The sequence below is a fragment of the Scyliorhinus canicula genome, chromosome 21, assembly GCF_902713615.1.
Source record: "Scyliorhinus canicula chromosome 21, sScyCan1.1, whole genome shotgun sequence".
Taxonomy (NCBI): Eukaryota; Metazoa; Chordata; class Chondrichthyes; order Carcharhiniformes; family Scyliorhinidae; genus Scyliorhinus; species Scyliorhinus canicula.
This window is the reverse complement of record NC_052166.1, coordinates 47,401,370-47,429,216: the sequence shown is the minus strand read 5'-3', so window position 1 is coordinate 47,429,216 and position 27,847 is coordinate 47,401,370. Positions and strand designations below refer to the sequence as shown.

The 27,847-nt window shown below is 44.5% G+C and overlaps 1 protein-coding gene across 1 annotated transcript in view; it reads left to right on the top strand.

Moving 5' to 3' along the window:
• Window positions 1–26,895, top strand: part of LOC119955875 (WD repeat-containing protein 38-like) — a 28,018-nt gene extending 1,123 nt beyond the window's left edge. Inside the window, exons 2-10 of the mRNA XM_038782522.1 lie at window positions 408–595; window positions 7,004–7,124; window positions 13,380–13,496; window positions 15,886–15,983; window positions 23,774–23,854; window positions 25,034–25,156; window positions 26,007–26,156; window positions 26,239–26,286; window positions 26,634–26,895. Of these exons, the coding sequence (XP_038638450.1) occupies window positions 527–595; window positions 7,004–7,124; window positions 13,380–13,496; window positions 15,886–15,983; window positions 23,774–23,854; window positions 25,034–25,156; window positions 26,007–26,156; window positions 26,239–26,286; window positions 26,634–26,738 (912 nt within the window). The 5' untranslated portion in view covers window positions 408–526 and the 3' untranslated portion in view covers window positions 26,739–26,895. The remainder of the gene's footprint in view (window positions 1–407; window positions 596–7,003; window positions 7,125–13,379; window positions 13,497–15,885; window positions 15,984–23,773; window positions 23,855–25,033; window positions 25,157–26,006; window positions 26,157–26,238; window positions 26,287–26,633) is intronic.
• The last annotated feature ends 952 nt before the right edge of the window (window positions 26,896–27,847 follow it).

Here is a 27,847-nt window from a genome sequence, read left to right as displayed (position 1 = left end):
CGATTAACAAGAATTTTGACATTTGCTCGCGATCTTTTGATACTATAAAACAAAGGGAAGCAGAGGTTATTGAATGGAAATATCATCCGCAGTCACACTCGTTACTTTGCTGGCAGGGCAACCCACAAGCTACTTCATCTACTCGGGGCCGGTTTTGCTCAGCTGGCTGGACAGCTGGTTGGTGATGCAGAGCGAGGCCAGCAGCGCGGGTTCAATTCCCATACCGGCTGAGGTTATTCCTGAAGGCCCGGCCTTCTCAACCTTGTCCCTCGCCTGAGGTGTGGTGATCCTCAGGTTAAATCACCACCAGTCAGCTCTCCCCCTCAAAGGGCAATATAGTCTATGGCCATCTGGCACAATGGAGATTTTTCTTTTCTAATCCACTCCGAATTGTCCTCCCTGAACAGCGGCCCCAGGCTCCACCATAATTTACAGCAGACAGGTAACCACCGTACATAAGTGACAAAGATCCACCAAGGTCCATCCAGAGACAACGGTGAAAAGAAATCAGCTGTACCAACTAATCATGTGGAAGAAATTGACCTCGTATTTCAATGGAATTACTGTGAAATACTTTACCTCACACAAAGCAGAGGTGGGTAGGAAAGGAACTTGTGAAATGTATTGCACATTTGGAATATTTATTATATATATTCCTGCCACAAGAGGTTACACAGTAGAATTGATGCAAATGGCAAGAAATTTCAACCCCTTTATGCGCTTTCCTCAAGTGGTCAGCTTCACCTTTATCTGAAATTATAATTTATTTGCAGTTGTGCAACAGTGATAACAGTGTTCTGTTGGGTATGTAAGAATTAAACTGAAGATCATAGAACCTTACAACACAGAAGGGGAGCTTTTTGTCCATCATGTCTATTGCCGCTCTTTGATTGAGCTGTCCACAACCCAAATTTTATTCCTTTTCAACATATGCCCAATTGCCTTTTGAAGATTCCTTTGGAACCTGATTGCACCATTCTTTCAGAGTGCCTTCCCGGTCTTAACAACCTGGTGTGTTGCTAATTGCATATTAATTGTCGTTAATTGCATGTAGGTGGTGGACACAAACTGGTGATTCTTATGTCCTTACAAAGAGGAACAGACTGAATCTATAGTTGTTGTGGTTAGGAGGCATATGCTTGTAAGGTTTAGATCTGTAAATAAAAGTTTATAGATGGGTTCATTTATATCCTTCACCATCTGGCTTAATGTGGTATGTGTTGTGAAATTTCTCTTCATTTCCTATTTTGTTAATTTTCCAATTATTTTAAATTAATGAGACTTAGTTATCGATCCACTTAAAAACAGTTTCCCCCTACTTGCTCTATCAATGTCTCTCATAATTTGGAATACATTTTTAGGTCTCCATTTAACCTACTCTGTTCTGTCGAGCACAATTCCAACTTCTTGGAAACTTTACATAGCTGAAGTTACTCATCTCTGTATCAACATGATAAAACTCTTTTGTATCCTCTTCATGGTCTTGGCATCGTTTACATAGTGGAATGCCCATAATTTCACACAATACTGAAACCCAACCAGAAATTAATAAATATTTATCATAACCTCTTTTATTTTTGAAGCCCCTATTTGAAATGCTAAATATCCACATTAAATTGTCAGAAAGCAAAGAATAAATGCTTCAGTCTCTGAAAGCGATAAAATACACCTTACATGACAAATACACTGACATAGGAACAGGAGTAAGTCATTCAGCTCTTTAATTCCTTTCAATCACATTCTCTATCTTGACTCCATCATCCCACAATTCCCATGTTTCTGATTCCTTTAGTATCTAAATATCTATCAATGTCTTGAATCTATTCTGTGATTAAACATCCACAGCTTTCTGGAATTGAGAATTCCAATGCTTCATCACATTTACATCAGAGTATAAGTTTCACCTCATCTCAGTTCTAAATGGCCAGCTGTTTATTATGGGACTATGAAGTGTGATGTGCTCACTAATATATAAATTGTAATAAATCTGAACATATTGAACTCTGTGCATACAGAAAATTATATAAGCATACATATTCCATTTACACACACACTAATAGATTATCGCATTTCCATTAATACCTGTATACCTATATATGTGTGTGTATATATATAAATATATATACATATATTTAGCAATATATGCATACATTTCATACTTCTTTTTAAAATAAGTTTAGTGTATCCAATTTTTTTTTCCAATTAAGAGGTAATCTAGTGCTGGCATTTTCGGTATTGCAACCCGCTATTTAGCCCCTGTGCTAAACCAGCCCCATCTTTTTGGGGTTGTGGGGGTGAGACCCATGTAGAGACAGGGAGATTGTGAAAACTGCACACGGACAGTGACCGAGGGCCAGAATCGAACCTAGGACCTCAGCGCCGTGAGGCAGCAGTGCTAACCACTGTGCCACCGTGCCGCCCATGCATTTTATACTTCAACTCACTTCTGAGTGACTAGACTGAGTCAGTGTGTAATTCATGTTGACAGTATGACAGTAGGCACATGTGCTTAATGTTAAGAGGAAGAACCTATATTTAGTGTACAGTCCATAATTCAGGATGCCCAAAAGTGGTGTAGAAACACAATAATACTTAAACATACGTCTACTGTGTTACACCTTCCTTAGAAATTGGTAATGTTTAAAAACTTCCATTTAAAGCTGAAAGAATAACAAAGCAAAGCAAAGTATAATAAAACTTAAACTGTAACATGACTAAACAAACATCATTAAACACCATACTTTGCATTCAGTTAGAAATGCTATTTGGTTATTGTTGATCCCAACTCCCTTTCAACTGGGAAGTAAATGGCCAATTCAGAACACCACGGTTTCCAACTCAATACTCATAACGCCTTTCTGGGACTTAATGAGATTTAAAGTCAATTTATGAGACTGCTACCATTGTCTCCAAGTATAAACACCTTCTCAGCAAGGCAAACTGAGTCTGCCTTTGATTTAATAATTAAATAACTCAGGTTTACTGTTAGCAAGTAAAACAGGTCATATAACCCCTTCATTTATTCTAAATTTAAATAAACAGTCACAAAATATAGTAACCATATCAACCTCATCTTTGTAATAGTAGGAATACACACAAATATGTAATATATAAAGGCATACTTATGCACATATGCACCATGTATGAACACCAGCACAAACCTATCACACATGTCTGCACAGACATTGAAATACATACATGCTTAAGATAGCATAAGTACATTAATGCTATCTACTCAGTAAAACATAAATGTATAGCCTGTAGATATGCAATAATGCATTCAATTTGTATGATATATATATGGATTATGCAGGTATTCATCATGCACCTAGTACACTCTGCATATAAATGGCACATACAAAATGTATTCACATAACAACACATACAGCATGTACTTAATATTATGTACAATACAGATACAGGAACATATGCAGGTGAATAAGCTGAAATATACATGCTGCCCTGGATTTTCCCTGGAAGGAATGGTTTTTGCCGTTTGCCTTTTGCACAGATTTTCATTGGCTTGTCAATGGAGATTTTTACTAATCTGACATCTTTTTCTATATGGCACCTTCTACACAATACATGTGGCATCTCTGAAAAGGGCAGGCACCAGTGAAGTTCTTCAATAAGACTGTAAGAATTCTCACTGAGACATGCAGACTACAAACCAGGAAGTAAAGAAAAATATAATTTACATTCATTTAATTTCACAAGAAGGAAAATAAAGATTGGGACATACACCTGGGGTTAAAGGGAGATAGATAACAGAAAACCCATGGGAAAATTATTCTATTTTAAAAAAATATTACAATTTTTTTTCTGAGGCAATGAAACTCCACATTTGTAAAATTATTTTTTCACTGTCACAGTGGTTGTTTAACAGCCGTTTTTATCTCTCATGCTCCAAGAATTCAGTTGCGCCAAATAAACCAGCCCTAACATATTTCAGCTGTTTAAATATGGAAGGACTGAGTATGTTATCTAAGTTCATGCCATTACAATGATTTCAATGCTGAGTTTATCTGTGAGTACTGCTACAGTGCAGACTACTTCTGACAACAATTTCTGGATTTCTGTGTTTATCTTTGTGTACGTGGATGGAATAGGTTGATGACAGACTTATCAGATCAGCCATGATCGTATTGAATGGTGGAATAGGCTCGATGATCCATGTGGTCGACTCCCACTCCTATTCCTATGTTCTTATGTAATAACAGTACTTTGAGAGCCTCACTATTGTTATCACAGTAAAATCTATATCTAAACATTTAGAAATGGCACTGATACAGAATAATAATTGTAGAATAATAAGTCATTGATATATAGCAATTCACAGCTAGAAACAAGCTCCCTGGGCTATCCACAGTCTTATCACCCATGTCTATTTTTTTCAATTCCTCATTGTTACAATCTCAGCTGATGTTACTACTGGGGAGTCAGGTCCCAGAACAGGACCCCCAGCTTGATAGATCATGGGCTGGATTCTAGCTTTTATTTTTTTGTTGAGAGATGTGGATAAACAGAGTTGCAGGACTGCCAATTAACTTTTAATAAAAGAATAAAACATTTATTAAACAAGAGAAGTTTAACTATAATACACTGATCCTTCACCCCAGCAGATATATACAGATTTATAAGGATAACACAAGTTACAAACTTTATCTTAAACTCTAAAGTTCTCGGTAAGTACACAGCCCATATAAAACCAATAGGCAAAGTGTGGTCAGACACATCACACTCTGAAATCAAGTGACAGATGCCACCCAAAACAACTCCTGTGGATTTCTCATCAAATCCACCAGATGCTTGTCACACTGTGAGCCAACCCGTCACATTGGAACTCTAATTTTCACACAAGGATTTCCACACCACTCTTGAAGAACACACTTGGAACCTTTTCCCAAACAACACTTTCTCTCGGCTCCTTCACCAAGGATCCACATCCAAGATTTCAACCTCTCCTTTCGATATTAATTTTCCCTCAGATGCCCTTTAAGTTCTAGCTTCCACACAATCTCTCAGGTACCCAGCATGCCAACAAATCACCACTTCGCAGGCCGTATTAAGGTGTAATCAAATTTAGGATTACTTCAGATGTCTAGATAGATAGATAGAGAAATACAGCACAGAACAGGCCCTTCGGCCCACGATGTTGTGCCGAACTTTTGTCCTAGGTTAATCATAGAATTTTGGACACTAAGGGCAATTTATCATGACCAATCCACCCAACCTGCACATCTTTGGACTGTGGGAGGAAACCGGAGTACCCGGAGGAAACCCACGCACACACGGGGAGGATGTGCAGACTCCACACAGGCAGTGACCCAAGTCGAAATCAAACTTGGGACCCTGGAGCTGTGAAGCAATTGTGCTATCCACAATACTACCGTGCTGTCCTTAGCTAGCTTCTTGCTTGCTGACTTCTCTACCTTGCAGCTCTGTCGTTAACTGGGAGCCTCTTTCTCACTCTGCTCCTGACTTCACTGAACATTTTTCTGTTTTCTGTTCCTTTACCTGCCTGAAACTCACATTCCCTGATTTCTGACAGCTCTTTAGGTTCTGGGGCTTGCATTCTGTGCCTCTGAATTGTCCTGCCTGAATTGGCAGCTTCTATGAAAAACCTCTTGCTTCCAGGGTACCTAATTCTGGACTGAATTCAAAATACTTTTGCTTTTCAGTGTGGGCCTCTGATTGCTAAGCAACAGCTCACTACTCCTTGCCCCATCATAAATGGGGTAGGTGGTGGCATAATGGTATTGTCGCTGGACTAGTAATCCAGAGTAACCCAGTAAACCAGAGGCTCAGAATCATGCTCTGGGGACCCGGGTTCAAATCCCACCAAAGCAGATGATGGAATTTGAACTGAACTCAATCAAAAAAATCTGGAATTAAAAGTTTAATGATGACCATGAAACCATTGTCGATTGGCGTAAAAACCCATCTGGTTCACTAATGTCCTTTAGGGAAGGAAATCTGCCATCCTTACCTGGTCTGGCCTACATGTGACTCCAGACCCACAGCAATGTGGTTGACTCTTAAATGTCCTCAGGGATGGGCAATAAATGCTGACTCAGCCAACGATGCCCACATCCCGTGGGCAAATCAAATAACAAATATTAATGGCCTTGGCCATATTCTCTTGAACACCACCAATAAATCCCATTGCATTAATAGCTTTTTGACTGGGTTCGATAGGGTAAACAGAAGGATGTTTCCACACGATTAGGGGGCAGCAGGGTAGCATGGTGGTTAGCATAAATGCTTCACAGCTCCAGGGTCCCAGGTTCGATTCCCGGCTGGGTCACTGTCTGTGTGGAGTCTGCACGTCCTCCCCCTGTGTGCGTGGGTTTTCTCCGGGTGCTCCGGTTTCCTCCCACAGTCCAAAGATGTGCGGGTTAGGTGGATTGGCCATGCTAAATTGCCCGTAGTGTCCTAAAAAAAGTAAGGTTAATGGGGGGGGGGGGGGGGGGGGGGTTGTTGGGTTACGGGTATAGGGTGGATACGTGGGTTTGAGTAGGGTGATCATGGCTCGGCACACCATTGAGGGCCGAAGGGCCTGTTCTGTGCTGTACTGTTCTATGTTCGATGTTCTACGTGTGGTAGTCCAGAACAAAGCACAATGAGTATATGGCAGTCCATCAGGAACCGGTAATATCGAGAGTGTTTAGAATGTGGAACTCGCTACTGTAGGAATAATTGAGGCAAAAATTATGGATGGATTTAATCGGAAGTTAAATAAACATGTGGGAGAAAGGAATAGAATGTTATGCTAATAGAGTGTGATCAAATAGGGTGGGAGGAGTTTGCGGGGAGCATAGAGACCTGTTGAAATGAATGGTCTATTTCTGTGCTGTATGTTTTATGCAATTCTATGTAATAACCCTGAGTTTAGTTTGATGACAAGCCTCGATCAAAAATCTATGTGTTTGGAAATCCACTGAGACTAAATGCAGCAGAAGTGATTGAGGGCTCCTGTTGTGAGATGGTTTGTTTTGTGCAGGTGAACCATTGCTCGTTCTCTCATGATGGTCAGCTCCTGCTAACGGGTTCAGACGACTGTAGCGTTTGTGTGTGGAATGTTAAAAACGAAGAACTTATATATAAAGTAAAAGGTCACACAGGTATGTGATTCCAGTGACATCTTTCACTTGCTTGCAGGTATTCTTTACATATTTACGATTGACCATGACCGATGATCTAGAATTTGACAGCAAACTTGGCTGTACATAATTTATCAACCCTGTATATTATTGAATGTCTTTCTAGTTTTTGCAATGATTTAATACAGCCTGACCTGCTCGTACTTTGTCCCTCGGTGAATTTTCTTTTGGCAATGATTTTCAGTGATGTTCATATATTTTTCCTTCGCTCGCGAATTATTTCATTAAAAGAAAACACAAGCCCCAGTAACACCACTGGGTGGAAGATTTGTTCTGGTTACCATTTGTAATGAAATCGTAAATCCATTTCTTTAGAATGTATTCATAACTATGCTAAAATAATTACTGGAAGAAAAGCCTGTCATTTTGTTTTGCAGTTACTATAATGAAGCCAAAAGGGAAATCTTCCTAGCTATTTTGGAATTGGAATTTTCTGCACCCCATGTTTTGCAGCGATGGCCCCGTCATTGGCCGGTGATGGGACCCTCCAGTCGCGTTACTGTCAACAGGGTTTTCTGTTAGTTGCACCCGCTACTGCTGGGGGACCCATGGCGGGTGGAGGGGGGGTCACGTCAGCGTGGCTGGAAAATCCCGCCAGCAAGAATGGTTGGAAAATCTCTCCCTGTGTCTTCCCTCGCTACTATTCTCTGACTGGAGAGTTGAAGACCATCTGGTATTCGGGGGCATTCTAACACACCATTTGAGATGCCTCTCTGTAGTCACAGTTGACAGAACGTGTTTGGCTGTATCTCAACTTCTGAATGAGAGTCTTGCAGTGGTTGACACCAGTTCTGAGATGACTGAGTCACAACCAGGTGGGCAATGTCACACTGGCTGGCTCCCAGTGGGAAGGATTGAGTTAGGCTTTGGAGGTTGCACTGGAAGTCCAGGCCGAGTAACAGGGCAGCCCCGAGGTTGGGGAGGACGTAGAGTCGGAAGTTGCTGAACTCTACGCCCTGGACGGTGAGGGGGGCGATGCAGTACCCCCAGATTTCCATGGAATGGGATCCGGAGGCCAGGGAGATTCTTTGGGTAACGCGGTAAACCGTGAGGGAACAGGGCCTTACCACAGAGGGGTGGATGAAGCTTTCCGTGCTCCCGGAGTCAAGAAGGCAGGATGTCTTGTGCCCATCGACTTTCACCGTCCAAGTCGCGGTTGCGAGGTTGTGCGGCCGGGACTGGTCGAGCGTAATGGAGCAGAGCTGCGGCTGGGCTGGTCGGTGGCGGTGGCAGGCGATGAGCGGCCAGGTGAGGTGCCCGATGAGCAGGGGTCCTGAGGCGCCATCCAAAATGGCGCCGAAGATGGAGGCGCCCACGGGGGGGGGGGCACGTGGTGGGCGGTGTCCACGGGCCGCACGTGGTCTGATGGGAGGAAGATGGTGGCGGCCACGGGCCGCACGTGTTCTGCTGGGGGGGAAGAGGGGCAGTTGAAAGTGAGAGGTCATGTGGTAACAGCTCCAGGAATATGTCCAGCCAGAGTTTGCAATCCTATTCTGTAGATTTTGTTAAAAAAGGCATCATCAGCGATATTGCCATTGGTGCTGAAAGGATGGTGACAACTTCCTTTGAGATGTCCAGAGGGTAGTGTGGGAAGGAATACAGTTCCACTGCAAGCAAAGCAATATACTGCAATAGGTGTTTACAGGTAGAAGGGTGAAGGTTCACAGATCTTTCTCGGCCCAGGCCCAGTTTATATTTGACAAAAAAGGGAAAGGTGAAAAGCAAAGCAGTTGAACCATCGTTAGGAAATTATTGAGACACCAAGACATTTTATGAAAAACCCAGGTCTGCCCCATCAAAATAGAGTTTTTCTTTTTTTCTTTTAATAAATGTTTTATTGAGGTATTTTTGGTATTATCACAACAACAAAATAAACATTGTACATGGAACTATAAACATAGTGCAAAAGCCGTCTCCCTCCCTTACAGGTCCCCCCTTTATTAACCCCCTACTCTAAGATAAACTAACACCCCCCCCCCCCCCCCCTCCCCCTTCTGCTGATGATTAATTTTCTGCGAAGAAGTCGACGAACGGTTGCCACCTCCGGGCGAGCCCACACAATGACCCTCTCAAGGTGAACTTGATTTTCTCCAAACAGAGAAAGCTAACCATGTCCGATAGCCAGGTCTCTGACTTCAGGGGCTTTGAGTCCCTCCAAGCTAATAGTATCCGTCTCCGGGCTACCAGGGAAGGAAAGGCCAGAACGTCTGCCTCTTTCTCCTCCTGAATTCCTGGGTCTTCCGACACCCCAAAAATCACCACTTCTGGACTCAGCGGCACCCTTGTTTTTAACACCGTGGATATGACGTCCGCAAACCCCTGCCAAAATCCCCTAAGTTTTGGACATGCCCAGAACATGTGGACATGGTTCGCTGGTCCTCCCACACATTTTGCACACCTGTCTTCCACCCCAAAGAATCTGCTCATCCAGGCCATTGTCATGTGAGCCCGATGAATGACCTGGAATTGTATCAGGCTGAGCCTGGCACATTGCGGATGCGTTAACTCTACTCAATGAGTCCGCCCAGAGACCGTCCTCTATTTCTCCTCGCAGCTCCTCCTCCCACTTGCGTTTCAGCTCCTCGGTCTGCATCTCCTCTGACCCCATAAGTTCCTTGTAAATGTCAGAAACTCTCCCTTCTCCTACCCACCCTCTCAAAACTACCCTGTCCTGAATCCCCCTTAGCGGTAGGAGCAGGAAGGTTGACACCTGTTTACGAAGGAAGTGCCGCACCTGCAGATACTTGAATTTGTTTCCCCTCGCCAACCCAAACTTCTCTTCCAGTGCCCTCATACTCGGAAAGCTTCCCTCTATAAACATATCCCCCATCCTCTGAATCCCTGCTCTCCGCCATATCCGGAACCCCCCATCCATAGTTCCCGGGGAAAACCGGTGATTATTACAGATTGGGGACCAGACCGATGCTCCCTCTGCTCCCACATGTCTCCTCCATTGCCCCCAGACTCTCAGGGCTGCCACCACCACGGGGCTGATGGAGTACCGTGCCGGCGGGAATGGCAGAGGCGCAGTTACCAACGCCCCCAAACTGGTGCCCTTGCGTGAAGCCGCCTCCATACGCTCCCATGCCGACCCATCCCCCACCACCCACTTCCTGATCATGGTTATATTTGCTGCCCAGTAATAGTTAATAAAATTTGGCAGCCCCAGTCCACCCTCTCCCCGACTCCGCTCAAGCATTATCTTCCTTACTCGCGGGGTCCTGCCCACCCAAACAAAGCCAGTGATCACTTTGTTGACCCATTTAAAAAAGGACCGCGGAATAAAGATGGGGAGACATTGAAACACGAACAGGAATCTCGGGAGGACCGTCACCTTCACCGTCTGCACCCTCCCAGCTAATGACAACGGGAGCCCGTCCCATCTCCATGAAAATCGTCCTTCATTTGGTCTACTAGTCGGGTCAGATTTAATTTATGCAGCTGGTCCCATTCCCGCGCCACTTGAATGCCTAGGTACCTAAAGCTTCCCCCTACTAATCTAAACGGCAGCTTGGACCGCAAACGCTTGGACCGCAAACATCTCACTTTTCCCCATATTCAGCTTATACCCCGAAAACCGGCCAAATTCCCCTGGAATCCTCATGATTTCTACCATCCCCTCTATTGGGCCTGATAAATACAGAAGCAGGTCGTTTGCATTGAGCGAGACTCTGTGCTCCAACCCCCCCCCCCCGGGCCGGACCAGCCCCTTCCAGTCCATTGAGGCTCTCAGAGCAATTGCCAACGGCTCTATAGCCAGTGCGAACAACAGTGGGGAGAGGGGGCATCCCTGTCTCGTCCCCCGGTGCAGTGTAAAATAGTCCGATGTATTCCTATTCGTCCGTACACTTGCCACAGGAGACTGATACAGTAACCTCACCCAGTCAATAAAGCCCTGCCCGAATCTCCCACAGATAATCCCATTCTCCCGATCAGAAGCATTTTCTGCATCCATTGTGATCACTACCTCCACCTCCCTACCTTCCAGGGTATCATGATCACGTTTAACAACCTTCTTACATTGGCCACCAACTGCCTACCCTTAACAAACCCCGTCTGGTCCTCCCCAATAACGTCCGGAACACAATCCTCAATCCTGGAGGACAAAATTTTGGCCAGCAGTTTGGCGTCCACATTCAACGGGAAATCGGCCTGCAGGACCCACACAGCTCAGGGTTCTTGTCCCGCTTCAGAATCAGCAAAATTGTGGCCTGTGACATCGTCGGGGGCAGAACCCCTCTTTACCTTGCCTCATTGAACATCTTGATCAACACGGGCCCCAATATCTCCAAGAACTTTTTATAAAACTCGACTGGGTACCCGTCCGACCCCGGGGCCCTACCCGCCCGCATGGCCTTCAAGCCCTCCACTATCTCTTCCAACCCGCTCGGGGCCCCAGCCCTTCTACCAGCTCCCCCTCCACCTTTGGGAAATTCAGACCCCTGAAGAAATGCCTCATCCCCTCCTTCCCGTAGGGGGTTCCGACCCATACAGCCTACTGTAGAAATCCTTAAGCGCCTTATTCACCCCTGCTGAATCTCCAACCAGGTTCCCATCTCCGCCATTTACTTTCCCTATCTCCCTGCCTGCCTCCCTCTTTCTAAGCTGCTGTGCAAGCATTCTGCTGGCCTTCTCTCCCTACTTGTAGATCGTCCCCCCTCACATTTCTCAACTGCTCAACCGTCCTCCCTGTGGTTAACAAGCCAAACTCCGCCTGTAGCCTCCGCGCTTCAATTAAAAGCCCTGCCTCTGGGGTCTCCGCATACCTCCTATCGATCTGTGGCATCTCCTTTACCAGTTGGTCCGTCTCTGCCCTGTCCACCTTCTCCCTATGGGCCCGTATCGCGATCAGCTCCCCTCTGACCACCACCTTCAGTTCTTCCCAGACCATCGCTGCTGAAATTCCCCGTGCCGTTGACCTGCAGGTAGTTCTGAATACATTTCCTCAGCCACTCGAACACCCCTTTGTCAGCCAAAAGTTCCACATCTAACCTCCAGTGCGGGCGCTGGTTACTTTCTTTACTAACCAGCAGGTCAACCCAGTGCGGAGCATGGTCTGAGATTGTGATCGCCGAGTACCCCGTGTCCACCACTCCTGCCAGTAAGGCCCTGCTCAAAATAAAGAAATCAATCCGGGAGTACACTTTATGCACGTAAGTAGAAGGAGATCTCCTTCACCCTCGGCTGCCCAAATCTCCATGGATCCCCCCCCCCCCCCCCCCCCCCTGCTCCATGAACCCTTTTAGTTCCTTTGCCATTGCTGGCACCCTGCCCGTTTTCGAGCTTGACCGGTCCAAGCCAGGGTCAATAACTGTGTTGAAGTCCCCTCCCATGACCAACCTGTGCGAGACCAGGTCTGGTATTTTCCCCAGCATCCTCTTTATAAATTCCACATCATCCCAATTTGGCGCATACACATTTACTAATACCACCTGCACCCCCTCGAGCTTCCCACAGACCATAATGTACCGACCTCCCACATCCGAAACTATTCTACCCGCCTCAAACACCGACTATTCTACCCGCCTGAAACACCAGTTCAAGGTCTATCTTAATCACAAGGTTCTCTCAGAAGTGCACAGCTGCCAACAATTTCCCAGGGATCTCCACTGGGGATTGCATCATGAGAGAAGACTAACTTCAGACAGTGCATCCAGACATGGACGGTTAGGAATGGAAATCATTACAGTAGGAGCCACTGGATATGGTAGAACCATCACATTCTGGACAGTTAACTATAGTGGCACCTGCATGATTTCATTTCCACTCATAAGGAAAATGTACATTATATGTTCAGTTGAAAGGAGTGATGTGGCTGGAAGATTGTTAAGTTTGTTGAACAGATGAAGATTGAAATTTATTCCAGATGCCAAAACATTTTCATTCAGCCCAATGTCTTTTGCAACGTTATCATGCTAGGATCTTTCAAAAGGGAGTGTGAAAACAAACTCATATAATAACATTTTTTAAACAGGTATCAATAGTAGAATACATTACAGTTTGCAGTCATCATATTTACAGCTGATCAGTGAGGCCCGAGAGGAATGCTCATTATATGAATGTATTGATCAATGCATTACTCCCGAGAACGGGTTCATCTTTCTTGTGCGGCAAATGTGTCAGAATTAAAGTTGTGTTTGCTTGGCAGTGTAATGTTAAATATTGTGTAATAATAGAGCGTGCACAGATTCTGGATCTTGCTTCTACCCCCAACAGGAGCAGTAAAGGCGTGTGCGTTCTCTGACGATTCTCACCTCTTCGCTAGTGGATCCTTTGATTGCACCATAAGGGTGTGGAAGCTGCAAACAGGGGAGTGTCTCAAGGTTCTACAAGGTATTCGTGTGAGAAAATGACCTGATCAAAGCAGAGGCAGAAAATGCTCTTCCCCAGCTTGGCGGTCACCAGGGTTACTCTCGTTGTCCAAACTAAAACAGGATAGGGGACAGGACAGAGAACTGGGGCGAGATTCTCCCACCTGGGACCTAGTCCCATTGCAGAGGCCAAGAGGCAATAATGCCATAACTTCTGGCCCCGACCTCATTAATGATGGATCTGGAGATTTTGCAAAGTAGCGGGGTGGGCTTGATTGCATGTGTCTCAGCATCATATCTGGGTGCCATATTGAAAAGGCGCCCAACATCACTGACCCACCGTTGAAGAAAGAAGGTGGGCTTTTCGAAAAAGGAGATGGTCTTCCAGGAACACCCTGTGGTTGGAAGATAGACCTCCTCAATGTCATTGAAGCTGAAAGATCTACCTGATAGATGCTCCCTCCGCCCATTACTCTGGGGTTCCAAGGTCCAGGGTCATTCCCGAACTCTGGAATTCTTCAAGTAAATTCCGAGTTCTGCCTGCCACCTTGTTCCAGGCACGTTCTGAACCAATGTGCTTTCCCGCTGACGTCGTGGAGAATTGGTGGTGGGGGGGGGGGGGGGGGGGGGGGGGGGGGGGGAAGAGTCCGGTCAAGCCTTCATCTGCATCCCATTAGCATCCCTGCCAGTCACCAGCAGGTTTCCCGATCCGCTATGGTGTGCACCAGCCAAAAATCCCACAGGAAATACACGCTGATATAAAACCAATTTATGGACTCCTGCCAAAGTTCTTCCTCTGCCCCCTCACCCCCACCGCTGGTGGGGACATGGGAGAATTTTGCCTCTGGACTCAGTCTGGGGCAGGGTTTGGAATTTGCTGCATCAACAAGATATTATTGGTTTGTGTGAAACGGGAATATGGCTAAGCTGCTACCAAACTCTGTTTTTAAATATTGAAATGATGGGCCTGACATTTCCAAAACTGGTTTGTACAGTTCAAAATTAGATTTGAAATTTATTCTGCTGGAAGTTTTTGAGTCTAAGGCGGGCTGTTTGTTCAGTGGCAGATAAATCCTGAATCCCAACACATTCACTTGTTAATATTAGCAGCTTGCCATGTATACTGATTAATGGAAACATTCATTGAAACTTTTATGTGTCCCTTGGGCTGCTTAACAAAGCTATTGGTACATCTTACATATGTTGTGGGAGATTTTTATTTAAAATGGAGGGCTGGTTTCTCTCCCCCCCCCCTCCCACCTTACCCCCCGCCATTACGCCACAGACAATGGAAAACTCCATTGACCTCGGGCAGGATTCTCCGTTCGTCGGGTGAACGTGGCCGGAGAATCCCTCCGGGAGAGTTTTTAGCACTATGGAAACCGGAATCGACAGCTTAAGATTTAGGCCTATATTTTGGTCCAGTCTGAAAACATTTTGTCATCTCCTTCTAGTCTAGAGTGAAGATGAAGACATTACAATTCCAACCCCAACATTTAACCAGCTGGATCCTTTTCCAGCCATTCATACAGAATTCAAGTGGACAAAGGAATGAATAGATCACAAAGTAACAAACCATTTGCCATCAACCCCCGCTCTCCAGAAATTATATCAGACTCAGGCAGTGATTTTGGATAAAGGAAGATTTCCGCGGCCTCTCTTGAAAACTGTTTTAAAACATTCTCCTGCAAATAATCACACATTCTCTGAATCTTTCTTCAGTATCGGGGTGCTGCGGAGAAATTTAGATCAAACACAAACACAGACGAATGGAAAATTAAAATAAAGTCTAGCTATCCAGAATTTGATAAGAATACATTAATTAATGAATAATTACTTATTTGGATTTTAACCAGTGACTTCAGTTTAGCCTTCACTTTTACTTTGTGTTCCACCTCAAACCACAGAGCTCCATCTCATTGTTGTTGTCCGCAAGCAGCATGTTGCCATGACTGTTGCAGTGAAGCATAGTGGGTAAGCTGGGAGTTTCCCACCCTCCTAAGTTGCACTGAAGTCTCCAGGAATTGAAAATTAGTCTTCAGTAAATTACTGGGAGAGGTATATGTGTAGGGGGTGGGGCACGATGGCACAGCGGTTAGCACTGCTGCCTCAGCACCAGGGACCCGGACTCAATTCCGACCTTGGGTGAATGTCTGTGCAGAGTTTGCACTTTCTCCCTGTGTCTGCGTGGGTTTCCACCGGGTGCTCCGGTTTCCACCCACCGCTAAATTGTCCGTTAGTGTCCAAAGATGTGCGGGTTTGGTCGGGGAATGGGCCTAGGTAGGGTGATCATTCAGAGAATCAATGCAGACTCGATGGACCGAAAGGCCTCCTTCTGCACTGTAGGGGCTCTACGGTTCTAACACTATTCTCTAATGTGGTCTAACAAACTGCGTTATTATTATTTTTAGGACACTCTAGGAGTGTGGAGACTCTATGCTTCAGTTCTGACTCAAGGCTGCTCCTATCTGGAGGTTGGGATAATAAAGCTATTCTGTGGGATCCAAAGGTCAGTTGAAGATCTTGTAAACTGGTTTGATTTCCCATCAATGTATTCTTACCTCACTCTCCCCTACACAGGTCCCTCCCCGACCAGCATCAATGCGATCCCTGTCACTTCCTGGTCTGTCTACGATCCAATCTTCAGGACGCGGGCCATCTATTGTTTTTGTTTTGCTAGACGCTGGTCACCTGATTAAAAATTTCTCTTCGAATTAAATGTTACAATTTTCTTTAAAATTCCATCTTAATGTGTATAGACCAGAATTCTTTAGCAAGAGATTTGATAAAGTGTTTTGAAACCAGGAGAAATAGAAGGCATAGATTAAAGATAATTGACAAAAGAACCAGAGGAGGGTTAAGAATTTAGTTACACAGAAAGTTGCTGTGATCTGAAGGCAGATTCAATCGTAACTTTCACAAGAGAATTAAATATATCTGTGAAGAATAAGTTAAAACTTTTCAATATTTCAGGTACCAAACAGAAACATTTAGGACTACAGCATTGTCGAAGACATAAACCCAAGTCTTTTCCTACATTAAATGGCAGGGATCCTCCCTTCTGGAAACTAATTCCCACGCTGGCCAGAAAACCGGCGTCAACGGCCCCCCAAGGTGAGGAATTCTCACCTTTCTAGGGGGCTAGGATGACGCCAGAGTGTTGCCGTTGCTCCAGCCGGCGGCGAAGGTACAGTGTGAGTTCGCGCATGCGCGGAACGGCCGGCCTGATTCTGCGCATGCGCGGACCGGCCAGTATATTCTCGTGCATCTTCTCCGAGAACCGCTCATGCATACTCACCTGCCAAGTCCTGCTGGTGCATGAGGTGAGTGATTCACGCCGGCGAGACTGGCCAATAATGGATGGCCGCTCAGCCCATCGGGGCCCGGTGAATCGCCGGGGGGGGGGGGGGGGAGGCCCGCTGTCAACGACCTCCGACCGGCATGACGGCAATCCCGCCCCCACCCAACAAACGGCGCCAGAGAATACGGCAGCCGGCGGTGGGGCGGGATTTGCATCTCCCACCAGAGATTCTCTGACCCGGCGGGGGGGGTCGGAGAATCCCGCCCAATATGTTCCAGATTATCACTCATTTTACTCTCTAATAATTATCATTCATTTTACTCTCTAATAATTACTGATAGTGCAAATCTAAATGAAAAGGTTAGCTGTGAGGAGGACACAAAGCAACTGCAAAGGCATTTAGATAGGTTAGGTGGATGTGCAGCAAGGTGGAGTATAACGTGGGAAGTACGAGCTCATTAACTTGGTTGTAAGAATAGAGAAGTAGAATACTTTCTAAACGGTGTGGAAATTGTAAATGTTGATGTTCAGAGGGACTTGCATGTAGGCATCCGTGGTACATAGAAATTTAGTACGTAGGTAACGGAAGGCAATTATCAAGGGAAATGGCATGTTGGCCTTTATTGCAAGGGAATTGGAGTACAAGAATAAAGAAATCTTGCTACAATTATGAAACCATGCCTGGAATATTGTGCTCTGTTTTGGTCTCCATATTTAAGAAAGCGTGGTGTTACAATTATAAGGTTTGTAAGATTATTATATTTTGGGACTGTGTCTTTAAATTAGGGTTAATGGAGAGTTCATGCGACCTGTTTTGAAGTACGCCTGACAGTACTGCTGGGTGGTTTGATTTCAAAGAGATGAAATGAGGGCTTAGGTCATTTTTCTAAGATGAAAGTTCAAGGTATTTGTGCTTGAAGACAATGGCAGCAGTCTCTGAGTATACCATGAGTAAACTTTGAATCTTCCAAAGTCCCAGAAAGATGATGTTGGTATCCAGTTATAAAAAGTTGTGATATACACTCCATCTACTTCGATGATAGCTAATTAGCAATTATATTTTGATTGGTTAATATGTTTTGCATTGCCATAGGGAAGAGGGCAGAGGAAGCCATTTTGTTGTCAGGTTACAGGCTTCCCTATAAATCCATAAATATCATAGTCAGAGAGCAGTTTGTTTGGGGGAGGGGAGTGGGTGTCAGCAGCAATCTGAAAGGCAGGGAGCAGGAGACAGAGGCAGTCCATCCTGCACCGGAAGCAGAGAAAATTATGTTTCTATTATTCACCACACATAATACAAGTTGGAGCTTGCGCTCATATTGAAGAGACTGAGTTAGTGAGGATTTAAATGTGGCTGGAATATTTGCCTAGCTTGGACGAGAGGAAAGGCATCTTTAGTGCAACCCTCATAGTGAAAGTCAGTTCTGGGATCCAAAGTTACCTGGCTGGGAATGTGAGAAAGAAAGATGCCTACGGGAGCTGAGAATTTTTGACTGGTTCTTCGAGGAATAAGTGTCCACTTAAGGGACATTGTAATGTTTAACCATAGTGGGAGATTTTCAGTCATGCTAAAAGTTAAATGGGAAATTTATTTTATTCAAAGTTCAAAGTTTCAATTGCTAAAAAGAAAATAATGTTTAGTCAATCGCGTTATTTTAGCCCTTTGTTATAGTAAATGTTTTCAATTGTGAAATCGTGATGTGCCTTTCTTTAGCTGATAGCTGGAAGTTTGAATCTCTTCCTACACTTTTTCTCTATGGAGATCTGGCAGCTGTAGTGATCTGTACATACACCAGGGACTACAGACAGATGTAACAGCCACAGCATCACTAGAGGGCAGCATCAGAGACGGGTATAAAGGGTCCAGCCCAAGGGAGGATCCGCCTCTTTCAGAAGCACAGAGCTAGTGAGCAGCAGCAGACAGAGACAGCTCAGCATAGGCAGTTTACCTTAGCCTCACTAGTCATACCTCTTGACTGTATTATATCTAGTTAAGCTCTGGAAACAGAACAAACCCATTGAATAAAGTATTTGTGTTAACTGGAAGTCTACAATCTTTATTCAGACTTAGAGAATAACATATGATACCAGGAGTGATTTCAGAAAGCTAGCTAGACACCAGCAAGAGAAGAAAAACTTAAACTGGATATTCGACTGTGGAAGACTTCACAGCAAATGGATCCTCGACGAATAACTGATTCGATGGAACTTGTTGGAACTCCATGGGAACTGGAAACAACCGGTAATTTAAGCTATAACTGGAAAATGTTTGAACAGCTGTTCCAAATATTTATCACAGCTAATGATTTAAGCACTGCCTCTGACGCAACGAAAATAGCCCTACTACTCTCAACAGGAGGACATGAAGCTAGAGAAATCTATAATTGCTTTAATTACTTAGAAGGTGAGGACAACACCAAAGTAGACGTTATACTCGAAACATTTGCTGACCGCTGTAACAGTCAGTCCGGTGAGATGCTGGAAAGTTTTAACTCTTGTCAGAGAAAAAGAGGGCCCATCTCTGATTTTATTATAAATCTCAAGTTAATTCCGCAAGGCTGTGATTATGCTGATTTCAGAGCCACTGTTAATGCATCAATTAATTTCTGGACTATCTGATCAAAATTTGAGGGAAGAACTTTCACAAAATAAGTATCTAACTCTAGAAATCGCTATACAAAAATGCCTTGCTTAGGAACAAAAACAAAATCAGTACTTTGAGTCTCTACAAACACAGAATCATCATTTAGAAAACAAAATCGGTAAAAATGGCGCTAACACTCGGAGAAAGACGGAGGTTTTGGCGGCAGCCACCTTGAGAAAGGAGCCGCACATGCTCAGTTGCGAAAAGAGGGCACAGTATAAGAAACTCGGTGTGCGCATGGGCAATCGAGTCCTACGCATGGCATCACGAGCGTCATGACGTCTGAGGATCAGGACCATGCCCACTTAAATGGCACGAAAATTAACAAAAAGAAATTAAAAACTGCAAAACCCAATTTTCTTGCCTCAAAAGACAGAACAATGCCCGAACTTACACCAGCAGTTGAAAATAACTTTTACAACACCCTGGCACAAGCAGTTAGCACCGCCCTAGAAGATGAAATGGTCCTTGTACACTAGACTCAGACGAAGATTTTATCTTGGGAGATGGCTACCCCAGTACCAAATCCGAACCGCAACTAGAGGTGTTGTATCATGAAGAGCCTGATGATGAGTTCTTCGGATTGGTGAATCTTCAGCCCAGCATATATGATGACATCCCGACTCATGAATGCAAGATTATGCTGTGGCTTGACGCCAAGAAACAGAGAGTGGTTCACGCACCATGAAGGGTCCCTGCCTCCACACAAGATGATTTGTTCATTGAACATGAAGAGAACAATCACAACTCCGAAACAAAAAGCGATGATTTGTCCAACGAACAATACACACAATACTGCTCAGACATGGCTGAGTTATTCAGAGATCCTGATCACAGCATCAGCAACACGGTTGAAAAGCTCAATACGACTCTTCTCATGGAGGATGAATCCAATATCATGGTGCCATGGCAGATCGTTGGTACATTGGATGACAGCAATACCCAAGACGAAGACGACGCCACACAGAGATCACAGAACAACTCCGTTGAGAGAGCACAGATCGACTCTACAGCAAGAACACTGCACGACTCCACAGAGAGAGGGATGACAGACTCCACAGAGAAAGCGATGACAGACTCCACAGAGAGAGCGATGACAGACTCCACAGAGAGAGCGAGGACAAACTCCACAGTGAGAGTGATGACAGACTCCACAGAGAGAGCGATGACAGACTCCACAGAGAGAGCGAGGACAAACTCCACAGTGAGAGTGATGACAGACTCCACAGAGAGAGCGATGACAGACTCCACAGAGAGAGTGATGACAGACTCCACAGAGAGAGCGATGACAGACTCCACAGAGAGAGCGAGGACAAACTCCACAGTGAGAGCGATGAAGGACTCCACAGAGAGAGTGATGGAAGACTCCACAAAGAGAGCGACGCAAGCCTCCACAAAGAGAGTGATGCAAGCCTCCACAGACGGCTCGGTGACAGACTTAAAAATGGAAGCAAGCAAATACAGTACTCCATAGCGAACGCCATGCATGTACAAAACCATGAAGATCTATCAAGTTTATTTGAGCCACCAGAAGAAGACACTGAATGTCTACCCACTGTATGTGAGACAAGTGACGAAGAAATCACAATTCCCATACAGGATGTACAGGATCACAGCGAAACTGACATATCTCAGCTCGTCTGCACAGAAGCACTCAATAATCAGAGGACGGCCACCCATGAGTCCAGAGAGACCATGTCAATTGAAATCTTGAAGATTTTGACTCCAGAAGAGGAGCACCAAGAGTTCAGAGAGACCATGTCAATAGAAATCTTGAAGATTTTGACTCCAGAAAAGGAGCACAAAGAGATCACAGATGATTCAAATGAACCTGAAATGACTCCAAAAGAGGAGCACCAAGAAATCAATGATGATTCAAGTGAACCTGAAATGACTCCAGAAGAGGAGTGCCAAGGAAGCAAAGAAGAGGAATTGAATCCACCACAAATGACTGATGTCACCAACATCAATGCAACATCAGATCATTCTCACAATTCTCAACAAGATATGCTCAATGTAGCAGATACCACAAAGGACACTGACACCAATAACTGTGACAATGACTCAAATCATCCACATGGCACACTCATTGAGCGCAACAAGAACAACAAAAACTGCAAGAAGCACAGCAGAAACAAGAACAACAGCAACAACAAAAACAACATGCAGCGCAACAAGAATGACAAAAGCAACAAGAAGCATCCCAGAAACAACAAGCACGACAAGAAAAAGAACAAGAATAAAAGCGGAAACAACGAAAACAGAATCAACAAGCGCGACAAAAAGAACAACAACAACAAGATCGCCAACGAAAACAACCAAGACAGAAACAACAGAAAAACAACAAGAACGACAACGAAAACACCAAAGACAGAAATGACAGAAACAACAACAATGAAACAACGACCTGTGCAACATGGTACAACTCTGCACGTGAAGGACAATGCCACAGCACACTGCGAAACAATGACAAGACTACAAACATGCCATGGCATGATAAAGAATCTCACAAATTCACATCTGCTCCAGAAGAAACAAGCAAAACAGCAAAACGAACAATGACATACAGAACCAATACCACAAACACAGGAAAAAGTCGAGGTCAGACAACGGTGTGACACAGAATCGCTACCTGCAATCAAATGGAACAGGAGAAAAAGGTGTCCACGTCATTAAACAACTCATCAGCAAAGGAGCAGAGTCACGTTCCGACATCAACCTAGTTCTGTTATCGTACCGAGCAACCCCATTGAGCTCAGGACTGTCACCAGCGCAAATGCTCTTCGGCAGAGACATCCGAACAACCCTATCGGCAATGCAATTCCGAGACCCCGGCAACCCTCCGGTTCTCGACGACATGCGGGCACTATGCTCCAAACAAAAACTATACCACGATCAACATGCGATTCCACTCAAGCCACTGACAATAGGTGACACCATCAGAATCAGGGACCCAGAAGGTGGATGGGCTGAGTCAGCCACAGTGATCAGGCAGGAGGCACCGCGGTCCTACATTGTCAAATCGTCTGCGGGAGTACTTTTTCGCCGTAACCGCCGGGATCTATTAGAGATTCGACCTACAATGCCAGTATTTCCCACACTGGACTTGACGAAGTCCATTTGTCCACAGGACGTTCCTCACCACACAACGCCAGACAGTACTCTTGATAACATCAAACCATCATCCCTACTACCGCCGTTAAGATGTTCCAGCAGAAGCCGTAAGGCACCCGACCACTAGATTTGAAATGACACTTCAACACACGCACAAGACAAATATGGACATTTCTCACGATGGACTCACAACACAATTAATTGTTTCTGTATTACTTTTGTCATTTTCACAGTGTGCAGATTTGAATATTCTCACCACTTGTTATGTACAGTTTTCTTTAGGCCAGTCTAGAAAACATGTCCAATAAAAGGCGGGGGGGGGGGGGGTTGTAGTGATCTGTACATACATTAGCACATACACCAGGGACTACAGACAGATGTAACAGCCACAGAATCACTAGGGGGCAGCATCAGAGACAAGTCCAGCCCAAGGGAGGATCCATGAGGGCCAGTGAGCAGCAGCAGACAGAGACAGCTCAGCATAGGCCGTTTGCCTTAGCTTCACTGCTCATACCTCTTGACTAGTATATCTAGTTAAGCTCTGGAATCAGAACAAACCCACTGAATAAAGTATTTGTGTTAACTGGAAGTCTACAATCTTTATTCAGACTTAAAGAATAACATAGCAGCGGTAAAGCGAAGGTTCCTGGAATGAGAGGCTGAATAAATTTGCCTATATTCTGTGGGGTTTAGAAGAATGAGAGGTGATCTCTTTAAAACAAACAAGATTTAAAAAGGGCTGGACATTGAGAGGTATTTTCTCTTGGCTGGGGATTCTTGAACATGGGGGATACATTTCAAGAAAAAGAGCTTGAGAAGAGGAGAGATTTCAAAAAAGGGTTGTGAATCTTTGGATTCTCTATCCCAGCTGGCTGTCAGTGCTCCATTATTGCATATATTTAAGACTATTCAAGACTGGTAAAGCACAGAACAAAAACACTTCTGGAGTCTTATTATTTCACCGTTTGCCATGATTGCCCCTTTAAGGGCAATACAACAGATTAAGGATCACTTGGCTTGGGTGACCAATTGGGAATCGCCCCATGGGGATGGAGTCCTCTTCGGCAAAAGATATATAGGGCGTTAGGTGCAGCCATGCATCTGCTGTACAATTCTTCTTATTAATAAATGCTTCTGTGTTTCGAATGAAGTCTGTGAAAGTGCATGATTACACCATTCCTGTCCCAGTTGATGTACAACCATCTCTAAGCCAACTAAAGTCATATTTTTGTGTCAGCAGAGTGGTCACATTGTGAAGCATTTCTCTGGACATCGGAATGTCATCAAAACCTGCAGCTTTTCAGTTGATGGAGAACGATTGGTAACTTGTTTTGTTTTCACGACTATTCATTTTTTTGCAGCTCCAATTATCCTCAGTTGACCTCATGCAGCATATTTAATACTTACATTTATAAAACACCTTTAATATAGAAGCAGTCCAACAAGTTCTAGCCACATAAATGCTTTGGCTACGACAGAGGTCAGAGATTGAGAATAACTCTTCTCCTGACTCTCAAAGGCCTGCCCATCACGTACAAGGCACAAGAGTGTGCGGGAATACTCTTCATTTGCCTGGATGAGGTGCAGCTCCAACAGCACTCAGGAAGCGCAACATCATCCAGGACAAAGTGGCACATTTGACTGGCACACCATCCACCATTTTAAGCATTCAATCCCTTCACCAACACACAGTGTGTACTATTCATAGGAAGCACTGCAGCAATTCATTAAAGTTCCTTTGGCAGCACCTTCCAAACCCGTGACCACTACCACCGAGAAAAATAAGCAGCGCAGATGCACAGAAAGACCATCGCATGCACACCTACTCTGAGTCGCACATCAATCAGACGAGGAAATGTATTGCTATTCCTTCACTTGTCACTGGGACTGCAGCAGTTCATGAAGGCTGCTTACTATTGTCTGCTCCAGGGCAATTAGGGATGGGTAATAACTGCTTTCCTTGCTAGCAATGCCCAATTCCCATAAACAAATGTAAAAAAAAAAGCATTTTAATTAGTGGTGGAAAGTGGGAGGAGAATAAAAAGGAAAAAAGTTAAAGAAGTGTAGACGCTGAACGATGATGCGACAATTAGGAAGGGAGTATGCAGGTTTTGTCCAGCAGGTTAGTTCCAAAGGTGGAGAGATTAATGAAGGTTTAGTGGACATGAAGCTATTGGCTACTGACCACAGCTGGAAAGTGTGAGGATTTCCGATACGGGCTGAATTGTGTTTGGCTATAATTCACCCCAATCAAAGGGTCAAACAACACTCACTGTCTTTGCCCACCCCTAAAGAAAGGGTGAGGTAGTGGAGGGTGACTGAACCTCAGGAACCAGATCCAGGACAGAGACAAAAGCAAATAAATTGAAACATGAAAAAGAATACGATTCGATACATTGAAAAGTGTCCCTGAATGGCCGAGTGGTAATATTTGTGATCTGTTTTTTTAATGCCGGGTCACAGAGGTTCCTCTGAATCAGCTGTTGTTCTCATTGTACAGGCCACCGGATCCTGGGATTATACAGTCAGGATATGGAGATTACGGAAGATTCGAAGAAATTTAGTTTTGCATGGCCACAAGGGCAATGTGAGCTGTGTGGCGTTTTCTGCATTTGGAATGCTGGTAAGCTGAATGATGAAATGAAATAGAAACTGAGAGAATGGACAGGCCTCGTTATTGGTTCAGTGGCTGCACCCAGTCTGTGATGTGATGTTAAGGCACTGGGACTAGAACGTTGATTTTGTGGTCAGCAGTGAAGGAAGGACATTGGCTGTTGCCCTTGAAGCCTCGCTGAGAGACGTGTGGTGTGAACGTTACCTCACCGTGCAGTGAATTGTAGCGTTCTCTAATAGGTCCCGGAATCTGAACATTTTTTTTTTCAAAGTGTCAGTTCAGGTGAGAATCGGCGGGTAAACTCACCGAATATCGAACCTCTTTTCGCAACATTTTTTTTCCGCCCCCGTGATTCACGGTGCGCTCGTGGATGATTGCCTTTGATCTGTTCGCCCTGATAAACTTAAGCTCTCCAATCAGTGGGGCGCTTGTTTTTTAAACTCCTCCCCGCCACTTCCCCAGTGCTACCAGGGAGACAGCCCCGATATTTTCAGAGGGAGCCCTCACTAAATTCCTGGATGGTATCGAGCAGGGGCGCGACATCGTCAGCCCACATTCCTGCAGATGTCCATCAAACAAGGTCACCACCCCCGCCTGGGAACTACAGTGCGGGAAGAAGATTAATGACCTTCTTCTCGCAGCCAGGGTAGGTCTGCCTCCTGATATACCGCTGCACCCTTCCACACCTCCTGGAGTTACTGTTGTAAGCCATCCACGTCGAGCCAGCGCCTACAGGGCGGGTGGGGAGACTAGAAAATCATATTACAACATCCAATAGATTATTTGTCAATTTGAATAAACAAAATAGTATTCACAACATCACTTCTGTCTGATGCAAGTTTCTCTGATTGTTTCACAGGCTTCGGGTTCCTGGGATAAGACTGTACGTGTCTGGGATTCGAGGAATGGGCGCCTGATCTTCCTTCTGAAGGAGCACACCGGTCGGGTGATGTCCCTTTCGTTCTCTCTGGATTCAATTCTGCTGGTGACAGCGGCAGGAGATGAAGCGGTGAATGTGAAGGGATTCATTTAAATTGGAATTCTTGTTTTCCATAGCCTGCCAGGCGACTCATTCTCATCTGTTCTCCTAGATTCGTGTGTGGGATTGTGAAGATGGGGAATGCAAGAAGATCCTGAAGGTGAAACACCCAAAAATCTTCATTGTATCTAGTTGATCTGAGCAGTTTCACTCTCCCGGATATTCAAAGGCCAGTTTAACCTGACATTTTTGGGAAAACATTTGAAACGTAATCTAGTATCTTGCTTTGAGATTGTTATGATAGAATCATCAATATTTAATAATTCTCATTTTCCTTCCCCCCCCCCCCCCCCCCCCCCCCCGCATCTCCAAAATTACTCAATCTTGAATCAGGAAATCTGTACAGAACTGGTCTGTTTCTAATCACGTCAGCACTCAACTCTGATCTGACCAGTGAACTTTCAACTTTGAAGATTGATTATCCTTTTTCTTTCTCTCTTTTCATAGTGTGAGTTGGATATCGTCCACAGTTGTCAATTTTCTCCTTCTGATACTCTCCTGACTGCAGGAACCTCTGATTTTGTACTGACAATGATGACGACGACACACTGAATCTGTTATCAACATAGCTGATACAATCCCATCCAAGAAGTTGCAGAAGGAAATCCAATTAGTCTTAAATAATATTGTAATAATTATTCCAGCAAACGATTGTTAAAGATGCAATATGTATGCTGACGTTAGAATTAAAATATATTTTGTGTAAAGCGATTCGACTCTAGGCGTAATACCCTTACTATCTTTGGAGGAAGTACTATCAAAGCAAGCTTTTAACTCCTTACAGGAGAAATTTGGGATTTCATATTGTCACCTTGAAGAAGCGCGGAAAGGCCAGGAAAATTAGACAAGGTCATTTTTTGCATCTCTCGCATATGGAAAAACTCTTGCGCAGGCCACCATCTCTAATCAGAAATCTTACCTGATGTTGTTATGACTTTTGGCCACACTATCATGTCAGATTGTGTCACGCGATTTTGTTTTTCAATGTCTCAACTCTGAGTCAGAGGATTGTGGATTCCACTCCGACATCCAGATACGTAAGCCCATATCCTAGGCTGTCACCTCGGTGAAATTCTGAGAAAGCGCTGCCCTTCTGTAGGATGAGATGTCCCATGGCACGAGTGGAAAGAGGGGAGAGAAGAATTCTCCCAGTGTCCTGTCGAATAATTATTTCTCAATCAACATCACGAAAACGCGCTATCCAATCATTTTGTTACCACCCCCTGGGCTAGTGCACGATCAATTCTAGCCCCACTTGGCCCAAAGTCCCAGGACAATTGAAATTAATAAACAATTGTTAGAAAACACACAAATCCCTTGGATGCCCAATAACTACAGTCACCAGGTTTGTAAATTTACACACAATTTTATTAATAACAAGAGCTATCATTAAATATGCAGCAGATACAACAGGTTAACTATCATCTAATTCTTAACCCTCTCCCACTTAAACTCACCCCACCCGCTACACACACGCACACACACACAAGACAGACAAACACAGAGGGGAAAAGAGGGGTGTTACCAAGATCAGCATCACTTGATTATTTTTACACACCTCAGTGATTTGTCCACATATCTGCTCCTTTATCTCCCACTGACTTTTTGGGGGCCTATAATACACTCCCACTAATGTGGCTGGCGTCTTTGTATTCCTAAAT